General features: G+C 52.0%; 2 protein-coding genes across 2 annotated transcripts; one reads left to right on the top strand and one right to left on the bottom strand.

Moving 5' to 3' along the window:
* Positions 1-740: 740 nt before the first annotated feature.
* Positions 741-3,559, bottom strand: R3HDML (R3H domain containing like). Its single transcript, XM_035548445.1, has 5 exons — positions 3,299-3,559; positions 2,265-2,383; positions 1,982-2,114; positions 954-1,069; positions 741-873 (listed from the first exon to the last, which is right to left on the bottom strand). Exons 1-5 carry the CDS (start codon positions 3,557-3,559, stop codon positions 741-743), a joined length of 762 nt encoding a protein of 253 aa, XP_035404338.1.
* A 13,629-nt stretch (positions 3,560-17,188) lies between these two features.
* On the top strand, positions 17,189-22,139 carry FITM2 (fat storage inducing transmembrane protein 2). Its single transcript, XM_035548202.2, has 2 exons — positions 17,189-17,463; positions 19,406-22,139. Exons 1-2 carry the CDS (start codon positions 17,291-17,293, stop codon positions 20,046-20,048), a joined length of 816 nt encoding a protein of 271 aa, XP_035404095.1. The 5' UTR covers positions 17,189-17,290; the 3' UTR covers positions 20,049-22,139.
* The last annotated feature ends 718 nt before the right edge of the window (positions 22,140-22,857 follow it).

The following is a 22,857-nucleotide window of genomic DNA, read 5'->3' as shown; positions in this document are numbered from 1 at the left end:
TGCCCCAGCTCTCACCAGCCCCAGCATCGCAGGCAGGGCACGGTCCTGAGCCAAAACCTCGGGGATTTTTGGCAGCTGTGTCCCCGCTGCGCCCAGTGTCCCGGCAGTGCTGGCTTCTCCCACACGATGGAGCAAAGTGCCCGGGCATCTCCCACAGCCGTGGCCAAGCCGAGAGCTCCTGCACCCTTTTGCGGTTTGGGGTAACCCCAAAACACAGAGCAAACTTGCACAACTCCATGTTAGGAGGGGGCAGAAGGCTGTGAGTAAGGACAGACACGAGCACTCGGGTCTCCAGACCGCTTTATTGGGGTGCTCAGAGCCGGGGACCGTGGCTGGGGGGCCCCACAGAGCGATGCACACAGGGCTCCAGTCACTCACCCCAAAGGGACGGTCTGGCCGGTCACTGCATAGACTCTTCCCAGTCCCGGGGTGGCAGGGAGAGCCCCCAGCCCTGCGCAGCAGGGCCGTGACATCCAATCCCACTCCCCCCACGTGCCCCAGGCCACCACCAGCTGTCCCCAGTGCCCCCCCCGGCATGAAACAGCCGGAGAAGGCAGTGCCCCCAGGGGGTGCCCAAAAAGGGTGGGAGCACTGGGGCTGAAATGGGTTTGATAGCCTGCCTAATGCCTAACACAGCACGGGGAGGAGGGTCGGAGGGCCAAAAGCAGTGTGGTGTTATAAATAATCCTCTTTTCCCCCGTCCCCAGAGGGTGGTGGAGCCGTGGAGCGCTGCCGCAGCCCTAAAACCAGCTCACTTGGTTGGATCTGAGTCCCGTGAAGCACATGTTGTTGGAGCAGACCCCGCCGTAGGTGGGCGGGCAGGCTGAGCACGGCCTCCCCACCTTGTAGGGTGCCTCCCCGATCCAGTTGCCCCTGGGAAGAGAGGAGAGCAGCATCACCCCTGCGTGGCACCCAGCTCAGCTCGGCGCGGCCGGCTCCCCGCGCGCACTTACTTGATGGCGTAGTTGCAGACGAGGAGGACGGCGCGGCGCCACGTGCTGCCCCAAACCCGCACGTTGCTGCAGGCGTGGATGGCGCAGCCCAGCCTGTTGGAGGACGCCCACACCATCTGTGCCAGGACAGAAAGCGGGTGGTCAGCCCCCATCAGCTCCAGCTGCCGGGCAGGGACCGAGCCCCGACGGCCCGAATTTCCTGGGGGAGATGCCGTGCCCACCCTGGCACCGCTCGGCCACCCGAGGGTGGCTTCTGAATGTCCCTTTTCTGTGCCCACCTGGTGCCAGGATGCGCTGCCTTGGTGAGCTGAGTTAAACAAGCAGCGGGGTCTGGGTCGTGTCGGATTTACCCAAATGAACCACCAAAGCTCACCCTGAAGCACTGCTGGTGGAGGCTGCAGGGAGGTGAAACTCCTCCCATGGGGACCAGAACCAGAAGGCTCCTCCTAAAGCCGCCGAGGGCTGAATTTCTCCCTTAAAAAATGTGTTTTGCCCATTTGCAGCCCAGACAGCCCCCGAGACACCCCCGGGGAACCACACCGGGACTGAGGCAGCGCCGCGCTCCCAGACAGCCGCGCAAACATCGGAGGGGCTCAGCCCCGAGGCAGGGAGGCAGAGGGAGGTTTGGAGGTTTTCCACCTCGTGCTGGCAAAGCCACAGCCGGAGGTGCCGCGGGATGAAGGGGCTGCATTCACGGGGCTGGGCAGCGCCAAGGAGCCGCTCTGCCACCGAGATGATTCATGATCGGCTGGTGCGGGAAGGGGCTGGTTGGTTTTTTTCTGCTCTTCACAGCCTTAGAGGTGTTAGGGGGGTAATAAGGAGAAAGTGAGGGCAAAGCAGGGAAAAAAGCTCCTGGAGCAAGCTTTGTGATTCGAACCAGACAGAAGCCGGGATCTGGTCCCAGAGGAGGAGGATGCAGAAACGCGCGTGCAGGGACCGCTGTGAGCACCTGCAGGGGCTCCATCGCCCCCAGCAGAAATCCAGACCCCCCCATTCTGTGTGAGCTGGGGGCTCGGGGGGGGTCTCACCTGGGTGTAGTGGCTGCAGACGGAGCCGCTGCACTTGGAGGGGCAGCGGGGGTTGCACTCGCGGGGGTGCGGGAAGGAGTAGTGCTGCTGCTCGCGGTGCCACGACCGCACCATGTCCACCACGGAGCGGTACCTGCAAAGGGGAGCCTGCGGTGTGGACGGGACGCCCCGCTGCAGGAACCATTGCTCCCCAGGCCAGAAGCAGTGGCTCGGAAGATCCGGCCCCCACCAGAGCTCCGAGCGGTGGGAGCCAGCCCCCGGGGGCTCCCTGCGGGGCCCTTACCTGCCCGAGTGGATGGAGAGGTTCTGCCCCACGTACTTCATCAGCTGGGGGGGGCCATGGTCCCACACGCACTGCACGGCCCACGCCTCCGCCGCCCTGGCCAGCCGCTCGTCCCACACCTGGAGAGGGGGAAAAGAAAGGGCAGGTGGGGATTTGGGCTGCTGGGGGCAGGCAGGTGGGGAAACCTTGTGTTCGCAGAGGGGGATCTGAAACCCCCAGCAGCTCCTAAAACTTGGCCTGCACGTTGGTCTGGAAAAGAGCTGCGGGAAGGGGAGCACACCGCTCTGGGGACGAGCCTCAGCCATGCCCAGGAGAGGGATTTTGGAAGGCAGGGATTTAGGCCAAGCACGAAGCAGCACAGGATGCCCCGGGCACATCTGACCTGCTGTGTGCTGAGCCTGCTGCTCCCCCAGCAGCATCCAGGGACCTCCTGGCTGCTCCCACCTCCATCCCAGCTCTGCTCTCCCATCCTAGAGCCTTTAGGAACCAGCTCAGGAGCAGCGCGCAGCACCACCTGCTCCCAGGTGGGATGGAGACACCCGAGGCGCATCCCCCTCTGCATGTGTAGGAGCTTTCTGCTCCAGAAGGTACCAGAAAGGCCCTCCCTGGTCAGTGCTAGAGGAAGGATGGGCATGTCAGGGTGCTCCATGCTGTGAGGAGCTGGTCCAGCCCTGTCCAGGTGGCTGAGGGCACTGAAGTGGGGCCAGCAGCTTTATTCCCTCCCGCAGCATCCCTGTGGGGCACCTGCAGACACGAGCGGGGTTGGGCAGCCTCCCTGCATTGCTGGGGCTGCAGGAAAACCCAGCCTGCAGCAGGAGGAATGGCCCCAGGGGCAGGGAAATCAGGGACCCACATCTGCTCTGTCATGGGATGCGCTGGGTCGCATCCTGCACCCGCTCTGCCTCTCCTGGGGGAAAGCTCTGGGTGTGTGGGGGTCCGTCCTGCACCAGGGGTGCAAAACATCCCCGGGACGAGCACTGAGCCGCAAATCCCCAGCAGCCCCCCGCCCCGTGGCACGAGCGATGCGCACTCACCATGTACTCCATGTTGGCGGCCGGGGGGGACACCTGCGCCCGCACCTGGTTGTGGTAGTCCAGGATGGCGCTCATGTCGCGGGGCGCCAGGTACCGGCGGCGGCGGCCGCGGGGCACCCCGGTGCCAGGAGCCGGCCCCGGCCCCGCGCTGCTGGGAGGGGACAGGAGCTCGGTGGCGTTGGGCAGCGCGAAGGAGCCGGACTCGTGCGCCAGCCAGCAGAGCACGCCGGTGAAGCAGAGGTGCAAGCGCAGCCGCGGCATCGCAGCCCTGCCAGCTGGAACGCGGAGCAGAGCCCGAGTCAGGCTGCAAGAGAGAACACCGCCCGCACCGCTGCGCGCTGCCGTGCAAGCCCCCTGGCCCCAGATAAGGTGGAAATGGGTTTTCTTTTGTCCTTCCCAAAATCAGTTTTGGATTACCCCGCTGATCACCCGCTGTTCCCGCGCTCTCGTCCCAGTAACTTCACCGGGAGCAGCAGGGAGATGTCTTGCTTTTCTTGGTGTTTCTTTGAAGAAAAAAGCAGTACAGACTCTGCCCCAGTTTTTTCAGTTATCCCACCTACCTGCCAGACAGGGCTAATTAGGAGCATGCAGAGCTACTCGCCCCATCACTTCACAGGCGCTTGGCACGTAGAGAAAATCCCGCGAACAAACAGAAATCTCACACAGGTAAAGAAACACCCGGCAACTTTTAAAAGGATCGGTGAGGAATCCTAACGAGTCCTTATCTTGGGGAGGGAGGGGGAGAAAAATAAACCACCGCAAAACCAGAATTAAAAAAAAAAAGGACAAGGCTGGAACCTCCTCGTCCCTCAGCCGCTGCACCTCCTGCATCCCCCCACGTACCTTGAGGACCGAGCCACGAGCAGCCGAGCGCGGGGCTGACCGCTGCGAGCAACCTGCTCGGGGCACGTGTGCGAGGGATTTAACCCAGCCAAGGCGGGCAGCCCGCGGCAGCGTGACGCAAAAGCTGCATCTTAGCTCTTCCCCCCGGGGAATGTGCTGAGGTTTGGGAAGAGCTCTGCCCGGAGGTTTATAGCCGGCTGCCCGTGCACGCCTCTTGCACACGCAGCCGCTGCCAGCAGGCAGGGAAGCTGCTCTTCGGCTGCTGGGTGTTCGGTTGTTGTTTTTTTCGTGAGATACCCACAGGGAGAGAGCCCCAGGGATGTGTGCCCCTGCTTGTGTCTGGCTGGGGGGCTGTGACCAGGAAAGCAGGCTGGGTGCAGGGGGCTTTGTCCCAGCAAGGCAACGGGGGGGAAGCAGGGGGACCCCAGGGTGCTGTGAGCTGGTGGCAGAGATGTCCCTTCCTTGGGGGACACAGTCACTGGGGCGCACGTGTCCCCGGGCCAGCAGCGGTCCTGCACGGATCATCCAGCAGCAGCAGGTGTGTTTTCGTGCAGCATCCCGAGCGGTCAGGGTTCCCAGGGGGTGGCTGAGTGGTCGCAGGGCACCAAAACCAAGTCGTGCAGGCTGGGGGGCTGCTTCAATGCCTGTCCCCGCTCCTCGCCCTGCGTGGCAGCCGCCCTGCGCCTTGCTGCAGCCGCTGCCCCGGCACAGAGCTGGGACCAGAGCATAAAGGGGGAGCTGGTGCTCAGGCGGGGAGAAAAGGATGAGGGAAGGATGCTGCGGAGGCCACAGTCTGGTGGCTGCGGTGCTTGTCCACACAGCACCAAACCCCTGCCATGGGGGATGCGCCGAGCCTCTCTAAATGGATGCACACTGCCTGTCCTGCGCACAGAGCCCAAAGTTTTGTGGCAGAGACAACAAGCGGAGAAGCCGGGCGCTGGCTGAGCACCCCCAGCAAACCCACGCTGCAACACAAGGGAAACGGGAACGTGGGGAGCACCAGGCGTGTGCATGGAGTGGGAATAGCGTGCAGGTATGGAGGTAGCGTGCGGTACCAACGCAGCCTCCCCCTGCTCTGGGGCTCTGCTGAAACATGCCCCAGGTATATTTTTGCCAGTGCTTGAGTTTTCCTGGAATCTGCTCTCCTGTAAAGTAATTTGAGGTGCTGTGGGCCCCGGGGGCGGTGGGAGGTGTGTGCTGGAGGGATGTTCCCGTCTGCGCCCCGTGGAGCTGATCTCCACATCCATCCTTCCCAGGGCACTGGGGCTGGTTTGCGGGGGGGGGGGTTCAGTGATTTATTGTTTCACAAAAGACAGAGACCTGTGTAGCAAATGCTGACCCAGTGCCATGAACTGCAGAGCTGTGCATTTGAGGAAATAGCTTTTTCTTCCCCAATTTGTCGTGCCTTGCTCTGTTGGAGAGGTGAACCTGCTGCGGTCCTGCTGCCACGCAGGAGCTGAGCCACGAGCAGCCCCGCGCGGGGACGGGCAGGGGGCTTGCCTTGGGTGTGGAGGGAAAGCGCTGCTTGATCAGCACTCTGCGAGACAATCCGAATTCCAGGAACTGGAGGGGTTTGTGTCCCTGCCAGGGGTAATATCCTGCAGCCCAGACTGGCCTGGCTGCCAAAGCACACGGCATCTGCAGAGAGCAGCTCGCGGGGCGCCAAGAAGCACACACATTCGGCTGGAGGCAGCAGCGCCGGCGAGCTCATTTTAGTGAGCATCGGGGAAAGAAAGGAGAGAAACCACCGGGTTCGCAGCCCTGTCTCAGCAGAGATGTGCACGGATGCTTTTCGGACTGAAACACATTGTGGGGTTTCTTTGGCACGTCCGCGGTTCCTGGTCTGGGGCTTTGGGCATCCTCCACCGCCCGGGCATGGAGGTGGCAGGGGTGACACATCCCCACGAGGGGTGGCACAGGGCGGTGCTGGGGGATGGGACCTGCAGAGCTCCCCGGACCCCGGCGCAGAGGAGGGTGGTGTGGTGGAGGCAGCCGGATCCTCAGCGGGTGCAACGGAGCCAGGCCACCCCGGTGCCACCCCGGCAGGGATGGAAAGGGATTTGGGGGGCTTCTGACATTGCCAGAGCCCTGCAGCAGTCAAACGCTGCTCAGCCGAGAGCTTGGTTGCTCCTCAAGGATCACAGGAGGAAGTTCTCCTGACTTCCAGGTCAGAAGAACTCGATCTCCGTATTTTACAACATTACAAAGCCCAGACTGACCTCCCATGTGTTTGTGAACTTTGGAGGTAAACACGCAGTGAAGGTGTCACCGAGGCCCTTTCTTCAGGACTCACATTTTTAAAATGACTCCTCCAAAGCGTCCGCACTGCTGGTTTCATGTGGCAGGGATGTCTGGCACCCTGCTACCACCCCGTCCATGTGCCTCAGCCCCTCAAGGCTGAAGTAAAGCCAGGATTTCACACCGAAAGCCCAGGGGGGGCATCCCACTGCTCTGGGTGAGGATGAGGAGGGTGGCTGAGCCCTGCCTTCGGGGAGCGAAGTGAAACCCACGCGTCTGGGGGCATTCAGGCAGCGGTGGCCAAATGCTGCCCACCAAAGGGCAAGGCTGCCGGGCTGCCAGGATCCCAAGTGATCTCTTTGGGAAATAGCAGGGTCACACAGACCGCCTCTCCTGGCGCGCCCGCAGCTCCCCACCACAGCTGTGATGAGGACGCGGGGAGCTCCTGCCAGCACTGGGGTACAATCGGCGCCTTTCAAAGGCGAGAAATTTTTCCGCCGTCTCTAGAAATGAAGGTCTCTGAAGTTGAAGCTGCGGACAGTAGGTTCTTGCGAAGGTATTTTTTACAGTAACTGGGCTAAGTTTAGAAATCCACTTAACAAACAGCACGGAAGCTACTCGAAGCCCAACTCAAAGGTAATTTGCTGTTACTGTTTGCCAGCAGCCCTGCAAACGTGACGGGGAGGTGTATATCTGCAGTTCTTCACCACGCTTGGTGCTTGGTGTCTGCATGTTCAGCTGCTGGGCTCAGTGGCAGGAAACCCATCCATCCATTTTTTTAGCCAGTGTTCAGCCTCTGTCCCCTACTGCTGGTGCAAAGGGGTGCCGGTGGGAGCTCCCCACCCCTACCACTAGCCGATGATGCTCCAGACCATGACCAATTTCCGCTGGTGGCCACCCCATGCTGCTGCTGTGCACATTCAGAGCCTGCAGCATCCCCTCTGTCCCTGTGGCTGCTGCACCCGTGCTGGGGATGTGAGCACGGGGTGAGCAGGAGCGGCAGCACCCACCAGGGCCGCACATCGCTGGGTGCCAAAGCACGGGGACAAAAACCCACCCCACAGCCGACAGCATCCGAGGTCGCTTCTTTCCTCGGTGTCTGGCACAGCCAGCGCTACCTGCACAGCAGTGCCGGGGATGTGCTGCAGCTCGGCTGGAGGCCTGGATCCTGGCTGGCCAGAGGCTGTGGGATCACAGCCCCAAAAGCCCAGACCCGGCAAAGTGAAGTCAGGACACCCTGGCAGCCTCCCCGTGTAATTTTCTTGCTTGGACGGGTGTATGCCGCAGCTTGACTGGAGCCCCTGTGTATTCAGCTTGCTCGCTTTTTTTTTTTTTTTTTTTTCCCAAGACCAAAATTAAGATAGAAACTGAGCACCTGGCGCCAGTTCACAGGCGGGTTTCTCATGGCTGCACAGGGAGGTCTTGTTCCTGTCGCTACCCTTCCTGGTCACCTCCGTGCCCGGGTGGCCCTGGCGCCCTCTGTCCCTGCTCACACCCCCCGCAGCACCAGCAGCGCCCTCCAGCATCTGCAGCTTGTCCAGGAGAAGAAAAGGGCTCAAAAGACCTGCCAGGAGAGGCAGGCTTGGAGCAGAGCATGGAGGGACACAGCACAGCAGCTGCCGGGTGCCCAGGGGCACGGGGGCTGAGCTCATGGCTGCAGGATGGGGCCTTCGGGCAGGCAGGATTGCTGGGTTAAAACCCTCCATGAAGCTGGGAAACCGCAGGATCCAGCACCTCCAGTGCTCCCCGCAGAGGTGCAGAGGCACAGCGGGGGGGCTGCCCCCGATGCTTTCGGTCTCCTGAGTGGCACTGGGCACATCGCTCCCCACGCACATTTCTCCACCAGCAGCATCACGTCTTTGGGGTGTGCTGGTGCCCAGCACCATGCAGGAGCTGGTCCCACACTCCCAGGGCAGCACAGGGTGGGATTGCTGTGACATCTGCCTGCTTCTGGCATCAAAGCTGAAAAAGAAACTCGGCTATTTTTTGCTCAGCTTTAAAATCTCTTGCTGTACCTGCACACCTTAAGGACTCCTGGCTTGTGCCAGCAGAGCGGGCGCAGCCTGACGGACACCTTGTGTTTCCAGCCCTCTGCTCTCCCGTAAAGATTGCCTGAGCCTTTGCCAAGAAATCTCCCTTTTCTCATGGGGCTCCCGAGCTTTCCCACGTCCAGATGGCTGGACCCAAGCCATCGGATTTCTGCCTGCCTGGGCGAGAGATTTCTCAGGTTCAGCTGCGGAGGCTCAGATGTTCGCAAGGACCATTTTGCTCAAAGCAGGACAATGGCTGGAAAAGCAGCAAATGAGGCCTTGGGGTGCTCCTTTCTGCCTTATTTCCTTAGTCCTCACCTGCCCCACTGACTGACACTGATGCAAAGAAAGGAGCTGTAGGGATGTGAAATTTAACTGAGCGCATCCAAAATGGGAGTGATGCGCTCCGTGCCTCTCCCAGCACAGAGATGCTCTCCCTGGGCTCTTTTTTCCCCCAGCCAGGGGACACCCTGACACGTGAGGCTCTGAAAAGCCCAGAACTGGAGCAGCTCGGCTGAGGACAAATGCCTTATCTCCTGATGCCCTGGGCGCTGGCAGCTGCGCTCAGCCTGCGTTTCCCAGCCTCCGGCCTTTGAAGTACAAAGGGAGGCGAACGGGTGGATTCCTGCAGCTCATCGGCAGCTCCGGGTGTCGCTGGGGCTGCGGAACAAAGCTCTGCCTGTGCCTCGTGCCAACGCATCTGTGCTGGCGTGGCCCTGCCCCAGCGCCAAGAGCAGCGAGGAGGGGACGGCCGTGGGGCTGGGCGCCCGCGGGGCTGGAGCCAAGGGAAAAGGCACCCTCGGGGCCGGCACGCGGCTCCCAGCTTGACTCAGATACAGCCCTGGTGCTTCCTTTTCCGCTTGCCTACAGCCTCTGCTTGTCTACAGCTCGTCTACATCTGGCTAAAAGTCAGGGAGGGTGGCATTGCCCCCGGGCCATGGTGGAGCAGGGGGGATCAGACACCAGCAGCTGGGGTTTGGGACAGAGGGAAGGAGCCTTGCCGCCTCCTTCTGCATCTGTCTCATCTGGTGCTTGGCTGGTTTTAGCTTTTCCCTTGCCTTTTTTCTTATTTAAGATGGCATTTTTCTGCTGTGCTAAGTGAGGGAAAGGTTGGGAGCACTGGTAGGGTTTGGTGTCTCAGCCGACGGCGGGGTGTCTGCAGCACAGCTCTGCTTCCACACCCCACACCTCTGGACCCCTGCGTGGGTCAGTGGACATCAGAAAATGGAACTTCATAAATTCCTGGAAGTGTTATCTGAAGTTACACCTTCTGGCACCAACAGCTCACAATGTCCTTCGCTAAAACCTGCAGGAGCAGGTAGGACACTGAGGAGGTGTGTGCTCAGCCCCCGCGAGCAGCTGACGCCAATCTGGAGTAACTGGGGTGCGAGGAGGGGTTATAAACCACACCAGCTCTGCTCCTCTCTCCTCTTTGATGAACGAGGACAGGACCTTCCTCTGCCTACCAGCCAACAGCTGAAGGAGACGTCTGTGTGAGTTCATGGTTTGTGGTGAGGGGAAAACCTCCTGGCCTCTTCGCTGCAGTGCTGGGTGTCTGTCTGCCTCCTGGGGAGGTTCGGTAAGCCCCCGGGGCTCTATGCCTGCCAGCCCATGCAGATGACTGTTGAGGGGATGAGGAGGCTTAATTGACCCTGACAAATATTTACCTGTTTCCCCAAGTTTACAGAAGCCTTGCTCTGGGTACAGCTTTGAAGTGGCGTTCAAAGCCCCAGCAATGCTGACGTCCCTGGGGGAGTGGGGATGCTGCTGCAGGATGGGCCCTGTGCTGCTCAGTGCTGGCATCCCCCATCCTCTGCCCACATCCTGCTGCACACTGGGGGAAGAATGGTTTTCTGATTGTTCGGAGCCTATGTTAAAGAAACAGCCCTAAAAGGGGCTTTTCTCAGCCCAGTGGCAGGATGCGCTTCTTGTGTATTTTTTCCTAGCCTCTGAATCATGTCAACAGGGATTGGGTTGAGTCACACATCTGTGGCAGGCTCGTATTTAAGAAAAGTAGCTTGTTTGAACTGGACAAACAAACACTTCTGGAAAGAACCTGACTGCTTTAACTAAAGCTGCTAAATGCTCAGATTTAAAGCACTAGGATTTGGCTCTAATTTTATTTCTTACAGAAATTAGAAGAGAAATACACTGGAGAGGTCTTTATTGTAAGAACAGGCGTCAGGAGCATACTCGTCATCCCTCTGCAGCTCTAGGCTGTCGGTAGGCTCTCCACGTGGCTGCAGTTTGATGTCCATCCATGGACCCAGAGCTGCCTCCCTGCTGCTCGTGGACACCGTCAGTGGGGTTTGAGTTGGGCTGACACCCATGCCTTCACCCCACCTTGGTGAGGAGCAGACAGGACCCCAGTATTTTGAGGATGCTCTGCTCCTGGTGGACTGGGATGCAATTCCTCAGTGAGAGCAGCTGGCTTGTTCCTCTTGATGTCAGGAAGCTTGGCCAGACATTAGCGGGTCAGCGAGTGCCCCGCCACCAGCTGGTGCCTGGCAGTAAGAGCTCACTGGATGCCATGGGGAAGGTGCAAGGATCTCACTCACCTCCATGCAGCAAGGCAAGCTGAGTTGCATGTCACAGCCAAACAAGCGCTTCCAAACTCCTACAGATGCTGAAGGAAAGAGCCTGGCTTGGAAAAATTGTGATGAAGCAGAGCTCAGAGCCCAGGCACCTGTATAGTTCTGGCTTCGGCATCATCCCGGTCCTGAGGACTGCTCAGTGCCTCACGCTGCTTGCTGTCACCCCGCTGTCCTTCTGATAGCACCTGTGGCTGGTTATCACGCTGGAACTCCCCAGCCTTGGGCATCCTCCTTTCCTCTTCTGATGCAGGCTGAGATGTGGGACAGGCTGTGGTGGAAGAGATGAGGGCAGCAGGAGGTGTTCAGCTCGCTGAGCCCAGGGAATAGATTGGTAAGAAACCAAACAAATCATTAGCAAAAATACATGTGTAAATTTAAACTTCTTAACTACAGCTAAATTAAGACTAGGACAATCCTGAGTCCACTGGCCAGTCAACATATGCTTTGATGTTTTCTGTAATTATTATTTTTATCTACAGAGCACTTCAATAGGGATTATTTTCAGGGCAAATTGCATCACATTTCTAGCTGACACTTATATAATTAACTAAGCCAGTAAAGCATAGATTAAATATTATGTATGCATATTTATTTTTTTTAGCTTTGCATTTAATATTTGTAATTATATATTTGACTAAAGCAGCTGCAGCTCATGTTATGTGGTTTGTTGTGCCAGTTATCCAGCCAGGAAGCTGGAACTGCTAACTGTGGTCCCTGCAGCTGATCAACAGAAAGGTGTAGAACCTGGAGCTGCCTGAATGTAAACACATGAGCTAAAAATGCACTGGTAAAGTCTGAGAAGTTCATATTTCTGAATTTGAATTAATAAGTGTAGATCATTTTCTTCCCGTATTTGAGCAGTTACAACAAGCTGTGTTTTCTTAGGGGGGGGGAAAAAAAAAGGCTGTATTTTTATACAGTAGCTCAAGGGCCACCCAGAGAAGACTTCATGGACGTTGTTGTTGTGAATTTTGCATGAAGTTTAACCTGTGACTGATAACCACTACAGAAAGCAAATAAATGAAAGAAATAAACAACACTTCTAGCACAGGATTACCAGAAAAATTAATCTAACTGGACGGGAGTTGCTTACCAGTAGCCTTGCTTCTTTGAGAATCCCATCCATTAAATATTCAGGGGAAAAAAAAATTACACATCAGCTACCAAGAAAAGACAACACAGAACCAACTTAATTCATGTATGCAGGTGTTTGGGAGTGACGATTTTCTTTGGCACACCCAAAAGGCACGTATCATCTGCCGCGCAAAAAGGCGAATGCAAACCGGGCCAGCTATTTCAGCGAGGAGTTGTACACACAGCCACCGCAGCTGCACTAGGTCAGGTAGTTACAGAAACATGACTAATTACGACCATTTTATGTACAAGTGCACGTATACTTACATGAATCACACATTTTTAGGTGTAATCTCATCCCCATTTCATCTGCTAATGAGCTGTTTTATTCTCTCTGTAGCAAGAATAAATATTTCACAGCTTTGTGAGCTCTGGTTATTTTTAAGCTCTTCAGATCGTTATTGTACCTCTCTGCAACCTCGCATTATCTCTGAGGAAGCAGGAAAACATAACTGCTCCCATTTCCCACCTGGAATATGGGAATACTGAGGTTAAGGAACCTGCCTATGGCTGTAGAGGGAGTTTGTCAGAGCCACAAATTAAAACCAGACCCTCTGAATCCTTGCTCGGGGCCCTAATCACCAGACCATCCTCTTCCATAAATTCAGACCTGTCATTAGTCTGCTCTGCTGAAATCTGGCTGTGCAGAGCAAGGAACATAAATATTTTGTAGCAGTAGGTCTTAATTTGTAGCATTAGTAAAGTTTACTCCACAGAAAACTGAATTGGTTCTTTATTAGGCTTTGCCCTGTATCCCAAAATATTTTGATCTTTGGATATAACCACCAGCTATGCTGAAAATTCCCTTCAGCTAAGATCATACCCTTTCTATTCATCTGAAAAGAGTTTGAGGGGAAACGTGTGACCTGCAGAGGTTTTAATGCTGGGTCCAGTCTATACAAATTACCTGGGGCTAATTTCCATAACTTTTTCCAACACTTTGTGGGTTTGAGGATGGGGAAAGGTCTTTCCCATTTGTTTGAGCAGCCGCACAGGTTGTGAATTACCATTTTCTCTATTCTGTCTCTTGATTTGGCTTTTCTGCTGCAAATAATACAGCACCCACTCACAGAGGTGAAAAGCCCTTGGTTCTGCAGAGCAGTGATGAGGCGGGCTGGTACGAAGAGCATCCCTCATCACCGGAGACAGGCAGTGAGGATCCAGGTCAGTGTGATGGGAAGGCTGCGGTAACCCTGCCCTGGCTGCATTTCAAAGGCATCACTGACACAGAAGGGAACAAAGCATACTTTTTTAAGCTGACAGTGAATAGAGAAGGCTGCAGAGCTGAGAGCACCGAGGTTGAAGGATGGTGTCTCAGCAAAGGGCCAAAACTATCTTCAACTTCAAGCTTAAGCTCCTGTTAGGCAAAGAAAATACAGCACAGATAATGCTTATGTAGCACCTCTCGTGCAAACATCCCAGCACACCTAACAATCAAACTCAAACACAATCAGTCACGGAGATGTGAGCAGCATTCACCAAGAAAAACAGAGCAAGCAAGACTTGGAAAGGAGGGGTGGCACAGCCACTGAGAGCCCATGGTTTCCATCTGGAAAGTGCCTTGTGGATGGAGAGAGCTGGGGTAGACGATCCCTACGGTGAAAAGCAGGCAGATAATGATGGACAAGCAGATGCCAACAGGTTGTAGGTATTGCTCTGAGACAGGAGGGCAAGCTGGGAAGACAGGGGTTCTCCCAGGTCCAGACAGGTGCCTTACTGAGGGAACTCAGACCCATCAAGTGTGCAACCACAGGCAGCGTGCTTTGAGGGGCACCTGTTGCCCTTGTCTCCTCCTAATTCCGAATGAGGATGAGGTGCAAGCTGTGCCTGTGTGCTACCACATCCGTGGCAAAGAGACCAGGCTGAGGGGGCAGGCAAATGGCTGTGCTGAGCTCCAGCATGACCCCTGGCCCAGATGCCTGGGGAGCACTCCCTGGAGCACATCTTCCCTAAGGGTAGATCAGCTGGTGAGAACTCACCTTAGCTCAAACTCAGGTCAGAGAAGAATCAACCTTTCTTGTGTTTTGTTTAATATATATATGCTTTTTTTTTTATTCTCTAGGCATCTTTCTGTGGTTGCAACAGAGAAGTGGACCCAGAAACCATACTATCACTGAGCAAAATGTCACTCTTGTCTGGCAAGAGCTGCAAAGGGTCAGGGTCTCTCTCCACTAACTGCATGCTGATGTTAGGTGACTTCCAGGTAATGATTCTCAATTCTGCAGAAGGTATCCATGCCATAGCCTTGCATGAGAAAGGCAAGTTTCCTTGCAATCAAAGTGAAATGGATGATTAATACAATTGCTAGAACTAAATGAGTTAATTTTCTAAGTAATGTCATTATTTTAAATAATTAAGAACAACTCAGTGTCATTGTTCTTGCTCAAATGAATAATGGAACACCTGGTAAAACATGGAACTTTATGACCATGAAAGATTCCTTCAAATCTGCCACGGCTCCGGAGTAAGGACACTCTCAAGGCATGTTGGATCTCATTTCAGACCTCTGCTCAGGATGCTGTGATTTCCACGTTGCATGTCCAAATAAGTGCCCGAGGCTTTGGGCAACTGGGCGTGCAGGGGCAATGCTCACCAACCACTCTTCAGCTCTGTATGCAGTTCTACATCTGCAAATGAATCAATTCTTGCTTATTTTAGAGGCTAAATTTAATTTGTCAATGAAAGAATTTGTCTGGGGCCTTGGTTCAAATTAAACATTTTCTTCAAACAGAGGGAATAAAAAAAAAAACACATTGTCTTCATCAAATAGTCTGGAAGTATTCAGCTTGAATCAGGCAGTGACTTGGTGAGCTTAAGAAAAAAAGTAAGAAAAAGCGAAGGACAGACAGATCTGTTACACCTGACCAATTAATTCAGTTTGCTATTGTTTATAGCTGTCAAATACCAATTTGCTCTCTATGAGAATATTTTGGGAACCTTCTACAATTGCCCTAGAATAAACCCCATTTCCTGGTTATGAGTAAAAGCATTTTCTGCAGTTTTAAAATATCTAAATCCTGCTTTTTTTTTTAATATTTTTTATTTTTAATGAGGGAACTACAATTGGTTCCTCAAAAGGACTGTTGGCCTTGGCTGGTGCGTGTGGCAGCATACACGTGGTATGAAAGTACAGATTCAGTCTAAATCTGCAGGACACCTGGAACCCAGTTGAGCTTTGCTCAGTGCACTTGCTAGAATTCATGATTTATAGAGATAATCCTCAGACATTTCAAGCTGGGCTGAAGACAGACAAATTTCCAGCCCATGCCATCAATTCCATTCATCTGGAACAGGTGCCAAGCTTACGAAATCCTCCTGCAATGTGGTAGACACCACAGTATGCTTCATTAACAACCAACCAAGCAACTTGCCATCTCCAGCTCACAGGCATTGAAAACAATCTGGAGATCAGAGACCCAAACCTGTGAAGCAAAGAAGGAAAAGTTTCAAAGGCAGCTGGACTCCCACAGGAGGGGATTTAGGCAGACAATGCTGGACTCTGTGAAACCTGCTCCCAGACCCTGTTATCCTCACTCATTTGAGTGAACACAGCTGTCTGTCTTTTCTAATTCAGGGGTACAATGCTGTGGCTAGAAGTGTTAGACGTGGCCATGTCAGTCTTGTTAAAAACAACATACAATAAATTGCCAAATGCCATTTACCCTGGATAACCTTCTTAGCTGAAACTGTCCATATCTACTGGAGTTGCTTGTGCGTCAGTCGACTTTGATGTATCCTTCTGCTCTTTCAGCCCAGATGTTGTCATAGATTTTCTGACGATGACTGCAAAAAGGCTTTGAAATGCACTCTGGCAAGAAACACTTTCCCATCCTGTCTCAGATAGGGTCTGCTTTCTTTTCACCTCACATTTTTTATTACTAAGGCCGTTCAGATGAATAAAGGCTCTTTGTTCATTTAGCAATTTCTCTGCTTGCTGATGGTGTTTTATTTTTCAAAGCATAAGTTGAAATGACAGCAGCAGCAGCTCAATAGATGAAGCAGGTCTCAAACATCATACTGACAGACTACTAGTGTCTGGACACTGTTGCTGTCAGCAGTATGAACAGTGCAGGAGTCTTACAAGAAAGACTCTTCAGGCACAGAAAAAAAGTTCAAAAGTTATATGTTAGGACATATGAGAAAGTTCCCAATTTCTCTCTTGCATACTATGGAAAGATACTCTCTAAGGAAAGCTGGGCACATTACTGTACAAGGAACAGATGTTCATTTATGGTGCATAGTATAACCCCTTGATGCCCTGTTCTGATGTTCTGGTCTGGAAGCAACCTACCCATTTGGTAATGGACGCAAAAAGTAGTTTTTGTTCTTTTTTAATGTTTTGATACATCAGGGTGGGATAACAATGCTTCTGAATATATATTGACATACATTGAGGAACTTGCTGTTTAAACAGCATTTCTCCCATTATACATGATAGATTTGGAGCTTGTACTCCACTTTACATTTCAACGTGCCATTGAACTGAACCGGGCATGCTATGCCCCTAAGTCCCAGGTTTTCTGTGCTTGTTTGCAGTGAGAGGTGGGGCTGCTCATGTCACTCAGCTGCACGCCCAGCACGGGAGCTTCTTTAAAGCCAGATGTGACTTTTGGTTAGAAATCAGTGCTTTTTGTCCACCCAATTTATTATGTTGTGTTGGCAGCCCTGCAGAGAGCTTTCTCCCACTGCTAGGATCACTCAGCTCCTTCACCAGACACATCAGCTAGTGCCGCCAAACAGCCCTCACAGCTTTATGAGGGAACCTCGAGAGGATTAAGCCCGGTCCCACCACGGGCTGGCCGCAGCCCTGTCCACCCCTGAGCCGTCTGTCAGGGGCAGGGGCACCCCTACAGCCCAGGAACCCTCCCACGGGACGAAGCAGGACGGCACGACCCCATTCCCCCGGCATAACGAGGCGCCCTGAGCGTACAGCCACAACATGGCGGCGGGGCGGGGGGCGCGCATGCCCACAGCGGCCGTGCTCCTTCCTCCGCTCACCGCCACCGCAGGGCCCGGGGCCCGGCGGGCGCCGCCCGGGGGCGCCCGAGAAGGTCGGCGGTGGCCGAGTGGTGGCGGCGGGCGGAGCCGGGCGGAGCCGGGCTCGACTCGTTCCGGAGGCCGTGAGGGAGGTGGCCGGGGGCGGCCGCGGAGCGATGGAGCAGCTGGAGCGGTGCTGCCGCTCGCTGCGCGCCGGGCTGGCGGCCGGGGCCGTCCGCCGCCGGCTGCCCTGGGTGCTGCTCGGCATCGTCCTCCTCGGGTCCGCCCTGAAGGACGGCGACCTGGTGCCGGAGACGCCCATGCAGAACAAGCGCAACCTGCTCAACGTGTGAGGAGGGCTGGGGGGGACCCTCGGGGGGCGAGGAGGTGAGGGGGGCTGCGGGGTCCCCCGGGCTTGGGCTGGCGGGGCTGCCGGGGGGCTGCCCGGCTTCCTCGGCCGGCTGCTGCTCGTGGTGGGAGGAGGAGGAGGAGGAGGAGGAATCTTCCCCCTTCTTCAGCTCCCAGATAATTTTTCAGGTTTTCAGAACTGACAGCGAATTGATCCAAAAGCAAGCTGAAGTCTTGCAAGCATAAGTCTTTTAGCATCTTTATAAAAGCAGCGTTATTGCTCTTGTTTTCCGCTCCTGAGTGTCTTTTAGCGTGTTTGTAAAAGCAGAGTTATTACTTCTGTTTTCTGCTCCTTAGGCGATGGCTCGGCAGGCTCAGCGTTTCTTTAAAGCTTTGCTTGAACGCTTTGAAGGGATTGAGCTGTGCGAGTGCCCCTGTGCCCTGCCTGCTATGGGCCAGAAGATAAAGCTAAATTTTCTATTTTCCCTGGTGACTTGGGGGTTTGTTACTTTATTGATTTGAATTGTTCACTTGGCGACACGTGGTAGAGGAAGTGCTTTCAGCGTGACTGAAGAGAGCAATTGGCAGAACGCTCAGAGAGGAGAATTGATCTTACAGTGAAACCGTACTGCGGTGTCGTGCCCTTCTGAAATAGGGGAGCTTTGTCAGTACTGAAGCGATTTTTTTCCCCGCAGATTACTTGTGTGCTGGTTTGCTGACAGTAGTCATGTTAGCAGCCTTTTTGCTTTTAAGTGTCTCAGCCAAATGAGAATTTTATTTTCAGCTGTAGTTGCTGCACAGGTGCCCCTTCTGCTGTACAGTGGAGAGCAACGGAGGCACTCCTTAAAGTCCTGGGCAGTCCCTGACAGTTTTTGTTAGGACCTTAATGAAAATGCAGAACTTTGTTCCTGCTTGTTCTTGTATTAGGTGCTGATTTAGGTGATGATTAAATTATGACTGTGTCTGGCTATTGCTTGGTCACAGACCAGGATTCTGTCTATGCTTTTCAAAGTTGTGGGTAAAGAGAGCCGACAGGAAGCAAGCTGCATCGGAACGTGCTGGTGGGACAAAGGTCAGAGGCCATGGTCTCCTTAATGTGGTAGTAAATTCACTTGAACCTGCCCCATCGTAAGATTTGAAAAGGGGACTAGTTATGCAATACTGTCAGGACTAGTTAGGCAATATCTTGTTAAACAGGATAGCAGCACATTGTCAGCTCGTTTTCAAGATTTACAGACATCACAGTAAAAGTTGGCAAGGTAGGGAGTGAGTTTTGAGACGGAAGGGTTTGTGTATGCTGTAGGACGGCCCTCATCAACTGGAGGGACAGCAAAGGACCAGACGCTACTGTGAGGTTTTGTTACTTCATTTATTTTACAAGATAAAATGGAGGAAGAGTGTTGTGGGCTGATGAGGGAGAAGAGTCAGTCCTTCTCCTGGGTATCTTAGTATGAAGAGGGTGAGGTTGTGAAGGGATTTGAAAGCAAAGATAGTCTGAGATGGAGGAAGAGAGGAACACTGAAAGTCAGAGAAAGGGTTACTGTGGTCAGGGTGGCAGGCTGAGAATATCTTTGCAGCTGTTCTTTGAGTAAGGCAAAGTTAGATGGGTTTGTAGGGTAAAGGCAATTGCAATAGCTGAACTGCAAGTCAGCTGGGAGTCTGAATGAGGATCTAGGTCCAAGGGAATGCTACCTGGGAAACAGTTGAAGTACCTGTTCAAGAAAGTACTCAGGTTTTGGACCCAAGAGAAATAATGGGGAGAGGGTTAAGATTTTATCTATGCTTTACTTGGAGGGCAGGAATCATGTGTCTAATTTAGACAGCTCTGAACAGTGACCTCTAAAGCTGCTAGTTCAAGCACCACAACATACCCCCAGCTCCCTCATCCTGGCTCTTATGAAATTTCACACGTGCATGTTTCTCTTCTGTCTTCTCTCTGGCAGATACTTTGTCAAGGTGGCTTGGGCATGGACATTCTGGCTTCTGCTGCCCTTCATTGGAGTTACCACCTACCTTTTTGCCAAGAGCAAGTTCCTCTATGGTCCCACGAAGAGCATTTTGACAGCTCTGCGGCGTCTTAATGCACTGCTGGTGGGCACTGCCGTCTGGTACGTCTGCACCGGACTCTTCGTGTATATCGAGAATCTCACCGGCATGTGCTCTACCTCGGGTAAACACAACGAGCCTCGCCAGCTGTACGCCACCAAGCAGGAGTGCCACCAGGACAATGGAATCTGGAATGGTTTTGATATCTCAGGGCACTGTTTTCTGCTCTCGTACTGTGCTCTAATGATTGTGGAAGAAATGGCAGTGCTGGAAGGCTTGTCCATAGACCAGAACTCAAAGCTGCGTGTTGTGGTCAACAGCCTTTTTGTTTCCTTGTGTTTTCTCACCATGATCTGGGTATTCATGTTTGTGTGCACTGCTGTATATTTCCATGATTTCAGTCAAAAGCTTCTTGGTGCGCTGATAGGTTTGTCAGCTTGGTATGTAACGTACAGAGTTTGGTACTTGAAACCATTTTCTCCTGGACTACCTCTCCCAAATATACCTTTGAGTTCAAAGAAATACAGCTATAGCAGATAAAAGAAGTTTTAAACACTTTGAATTTTGCTTTCAGTACTGGGGTAGTTGAATATAGGAACGGTTACAGTATTTCCACTGTAAGGAACAAGATGATGGGCTGGGGCAGAGAACAATCTTTACTAGCTGATGGCTGGCAGGTGGTAATGAGATTTGTCCTCATGAGAAAAAAAAATGGTATTGGAAAAGGTCAGCTGTTGTTTAGGAGTTTCTGGTTGGCATTCTCAGCAAAGGAATAAGAAGTTGGATTTGTTTCTCTTATTAATAAATTGAGGAACAGATCCTCTAAGACTGACAGAGGCCTTTGCTCTTTAGGAGCTTAACTGATCTTAAGTCAATTCTTTTTCTTCCCTCTTGGTTTGTTTTTGTCAAAAATACCAGGGATGATCCAAACCTCATATTCTTTTTAATGCTCTACTTGTATTGCCTTAGGGGAAATCTCTCATTATGATAGTGCTGCTAACTGCTGCAATAGGCTTGGCCAAAAATATTCACTTGTTAAAGCAGCATATAGCTCTGTTTTGAAACTAGAACATCTCATGTTATCAAACGTTAAATACACCAACTTGCCACAAATCCTTGTTAGGTGTATGCACAATCTGCAACAAAGAGAGTGAACCTGACATGTAATGTCTTAAGCAGGTTGTGACTTCAAATTTATGCCTGCCTTTGGAAAGGAAACTCTTGAGTAACAAGTCTTAACTTTCTCCTTACATGAAGTATCTGTAGTCAAGTTTTGTCATTTTATTCTAGACGCAAAAAGCAAGTCAAATACGAGACTTGGAGGGGTTATTTTTATTTTTTTAATTTTGCAAATTGAGCACCTTACAATAAAGGGTATTGTCTGCTATGTTTCTTCCAGAAGAACAATGAAATTCTGGTGTTACGAACATGCTGGCTTAAGCTGCCATTTTCTGAATATTATGCTTGGAAATGAATGAAACATATCATTTATCCTAAGCTGCAAAGCAGTGTGCTTGAAGCAATATTTATTCTTGCTTATCCGGGTGTATCAATAAGCTGCTTAATTTTGATTGCAGCTGAAGTTGCGGCCACTTCTGTTGTGGTTGGAAAGCCACTACTGAATAAAACACTACTGTTATATAATGAATAGGTATGATATGGGATGGGTTTACTCATCATATCAATCAAACATTTAGCGTAGTTTTTATCTGGAAAAGCTTTTTATTATTTCATAAAGGCTTATTCAAGTCGCAGTTGCACAAAACTGGTTTGACAGTTGTAAAGATGAACGAGACAGTCCAGAAGGTCTGTAGGCAAGGCTGTAGATGTGTCTGTTGATCTGATAGTGGACGTGATCTGTCTGCAGTGTTTGACTCCAAGTTGATTATTTTACTGAATATAGGTTATGATGCACCATAGCTGCATCTCAGCACATTTTTTTTTTGCCATCTCAACAGCTCCTTTCCAAGTGAGTGGAAGTATTTGCAGTAAATACAACGATGTTAGTTCCGCTATTGTGGCCTGCCTCTGAGGAAAGCTGAATTCCCTTGAATTCAGTGGCAAGTGGGAGTTGTGCATCCTCAGTAAGTACAAATCACCTTTCAGAAAGAAGCTTTCAGGAGGTTATGTATTTTCTGTCATTTGCCCTTTTTTTGGCATTAAACTGCATTTAAGCTGACTCTTTGGGAAACTTGCACTGATTAACTCATATTGGGTTTAACTAACAATGTGTTTGAACAATGCAGATCCATTTGCTGACATTCTTTTGATGTAATGTAAGCCTGCTCCCAATTGAGTTAAGCTAGTCTGCAAGCAACTTTCATCATGAAAAAAGATTATATACCCAGAAGGTCTTCTGATTAATTTCACTAGATTTAAGTTTCTATTTTAGGTTATCTTTATGTAACTTTGCTACATAGACAAGGCCTAATAACAGGAAATGCTATTTATTTAAACTAACAGGGCTTGCTGAAATTATCTTCGGTGCCACAAATGTTTTGTGCAATCACTATGCGGGTGTTTCTGTGCACTTCAGACCAGTGTCATGCAGACTGTTTGTTATGAAAATAATGTGGGATATGGCTACTCTCAAAATTTTATTTAAACAATGAAAGAAAAACACTTAAACTTTATCAGTGTTTGTGTCTTTGAGGATGTTTCTGGAGTCTGTGAAGATACTGCTGCTGCTCTTCGTTTCCCTGAACAATCCAGCCTTCCAGGTTTTTTGTTGTTGTTTTGTTTGTTTGTTTTCTGGCTGTTGAGATGTAGATTTATCAGTCACAGTCTGAGCACACGGTATTTGAATGGGGTTAATATGGCACAAATTCTCAAATGTATGGGGTTTAAAAAAAAAAAAAGCCTGACAAATGCAAGATTTCTAATGTGTGCATGTTATGCCATGCAGCTGATTATTTAGACACCAACAGTTGCTCATCATAGCAAAGTGAAAGCCTAATCCGCTGAAATATATGGAAAAATTCCCATGCACTGTAATACTCCTTAGGAGTTTGAAAGCCTTGGCCTACGTGTCTTTCTTAGTGCCCAGAGACCACGTGCCAAGTGTTAGTTAAGGTTTCCTTGTGCGCCAGGCCTCCTTTTTGTGCCTTTTAACTTTCTTTCAGTTAACTGGAAATCAAAGGTGCAGATTTTCTGTTTGCATATTTGCTGTTACCTTTACCTGACTTCCTCCACCCCACCCTTTTATCATTAAAATAACAGTGTGGACTCTCTTACAAATTTTCAGCCAAAGAAGAAACAGTGCTGTGAATAACTGGATTTGATTGCTTCTACCAGACTGTCAGATCCTTTCTTTCAACTATCAACAGTTACTGTTAATTTGTTTTAAAAT

Source organism: Cygnus atratus, chromosome 16 (assembly GCF_013377495.2).
Source record: "Cygnus atratus isolate AKBS03 ecotype Queensland, Australia chromosome 16, CAtr_DNAZoo_HiC_assembly, whole genome shotgun sequence".
Classification (NCBI taxonomy): Eukaryota; Metazoa; Chordata; class Aves; order Anseriformes; family Anatidae; genus Cygnus; species Cygnus atratus.
The sequence above is the reverse complement of the archived record's forward strand: the minus strand, read 5'-3'. Positions and strand labels throughout refer to the sequence as shown.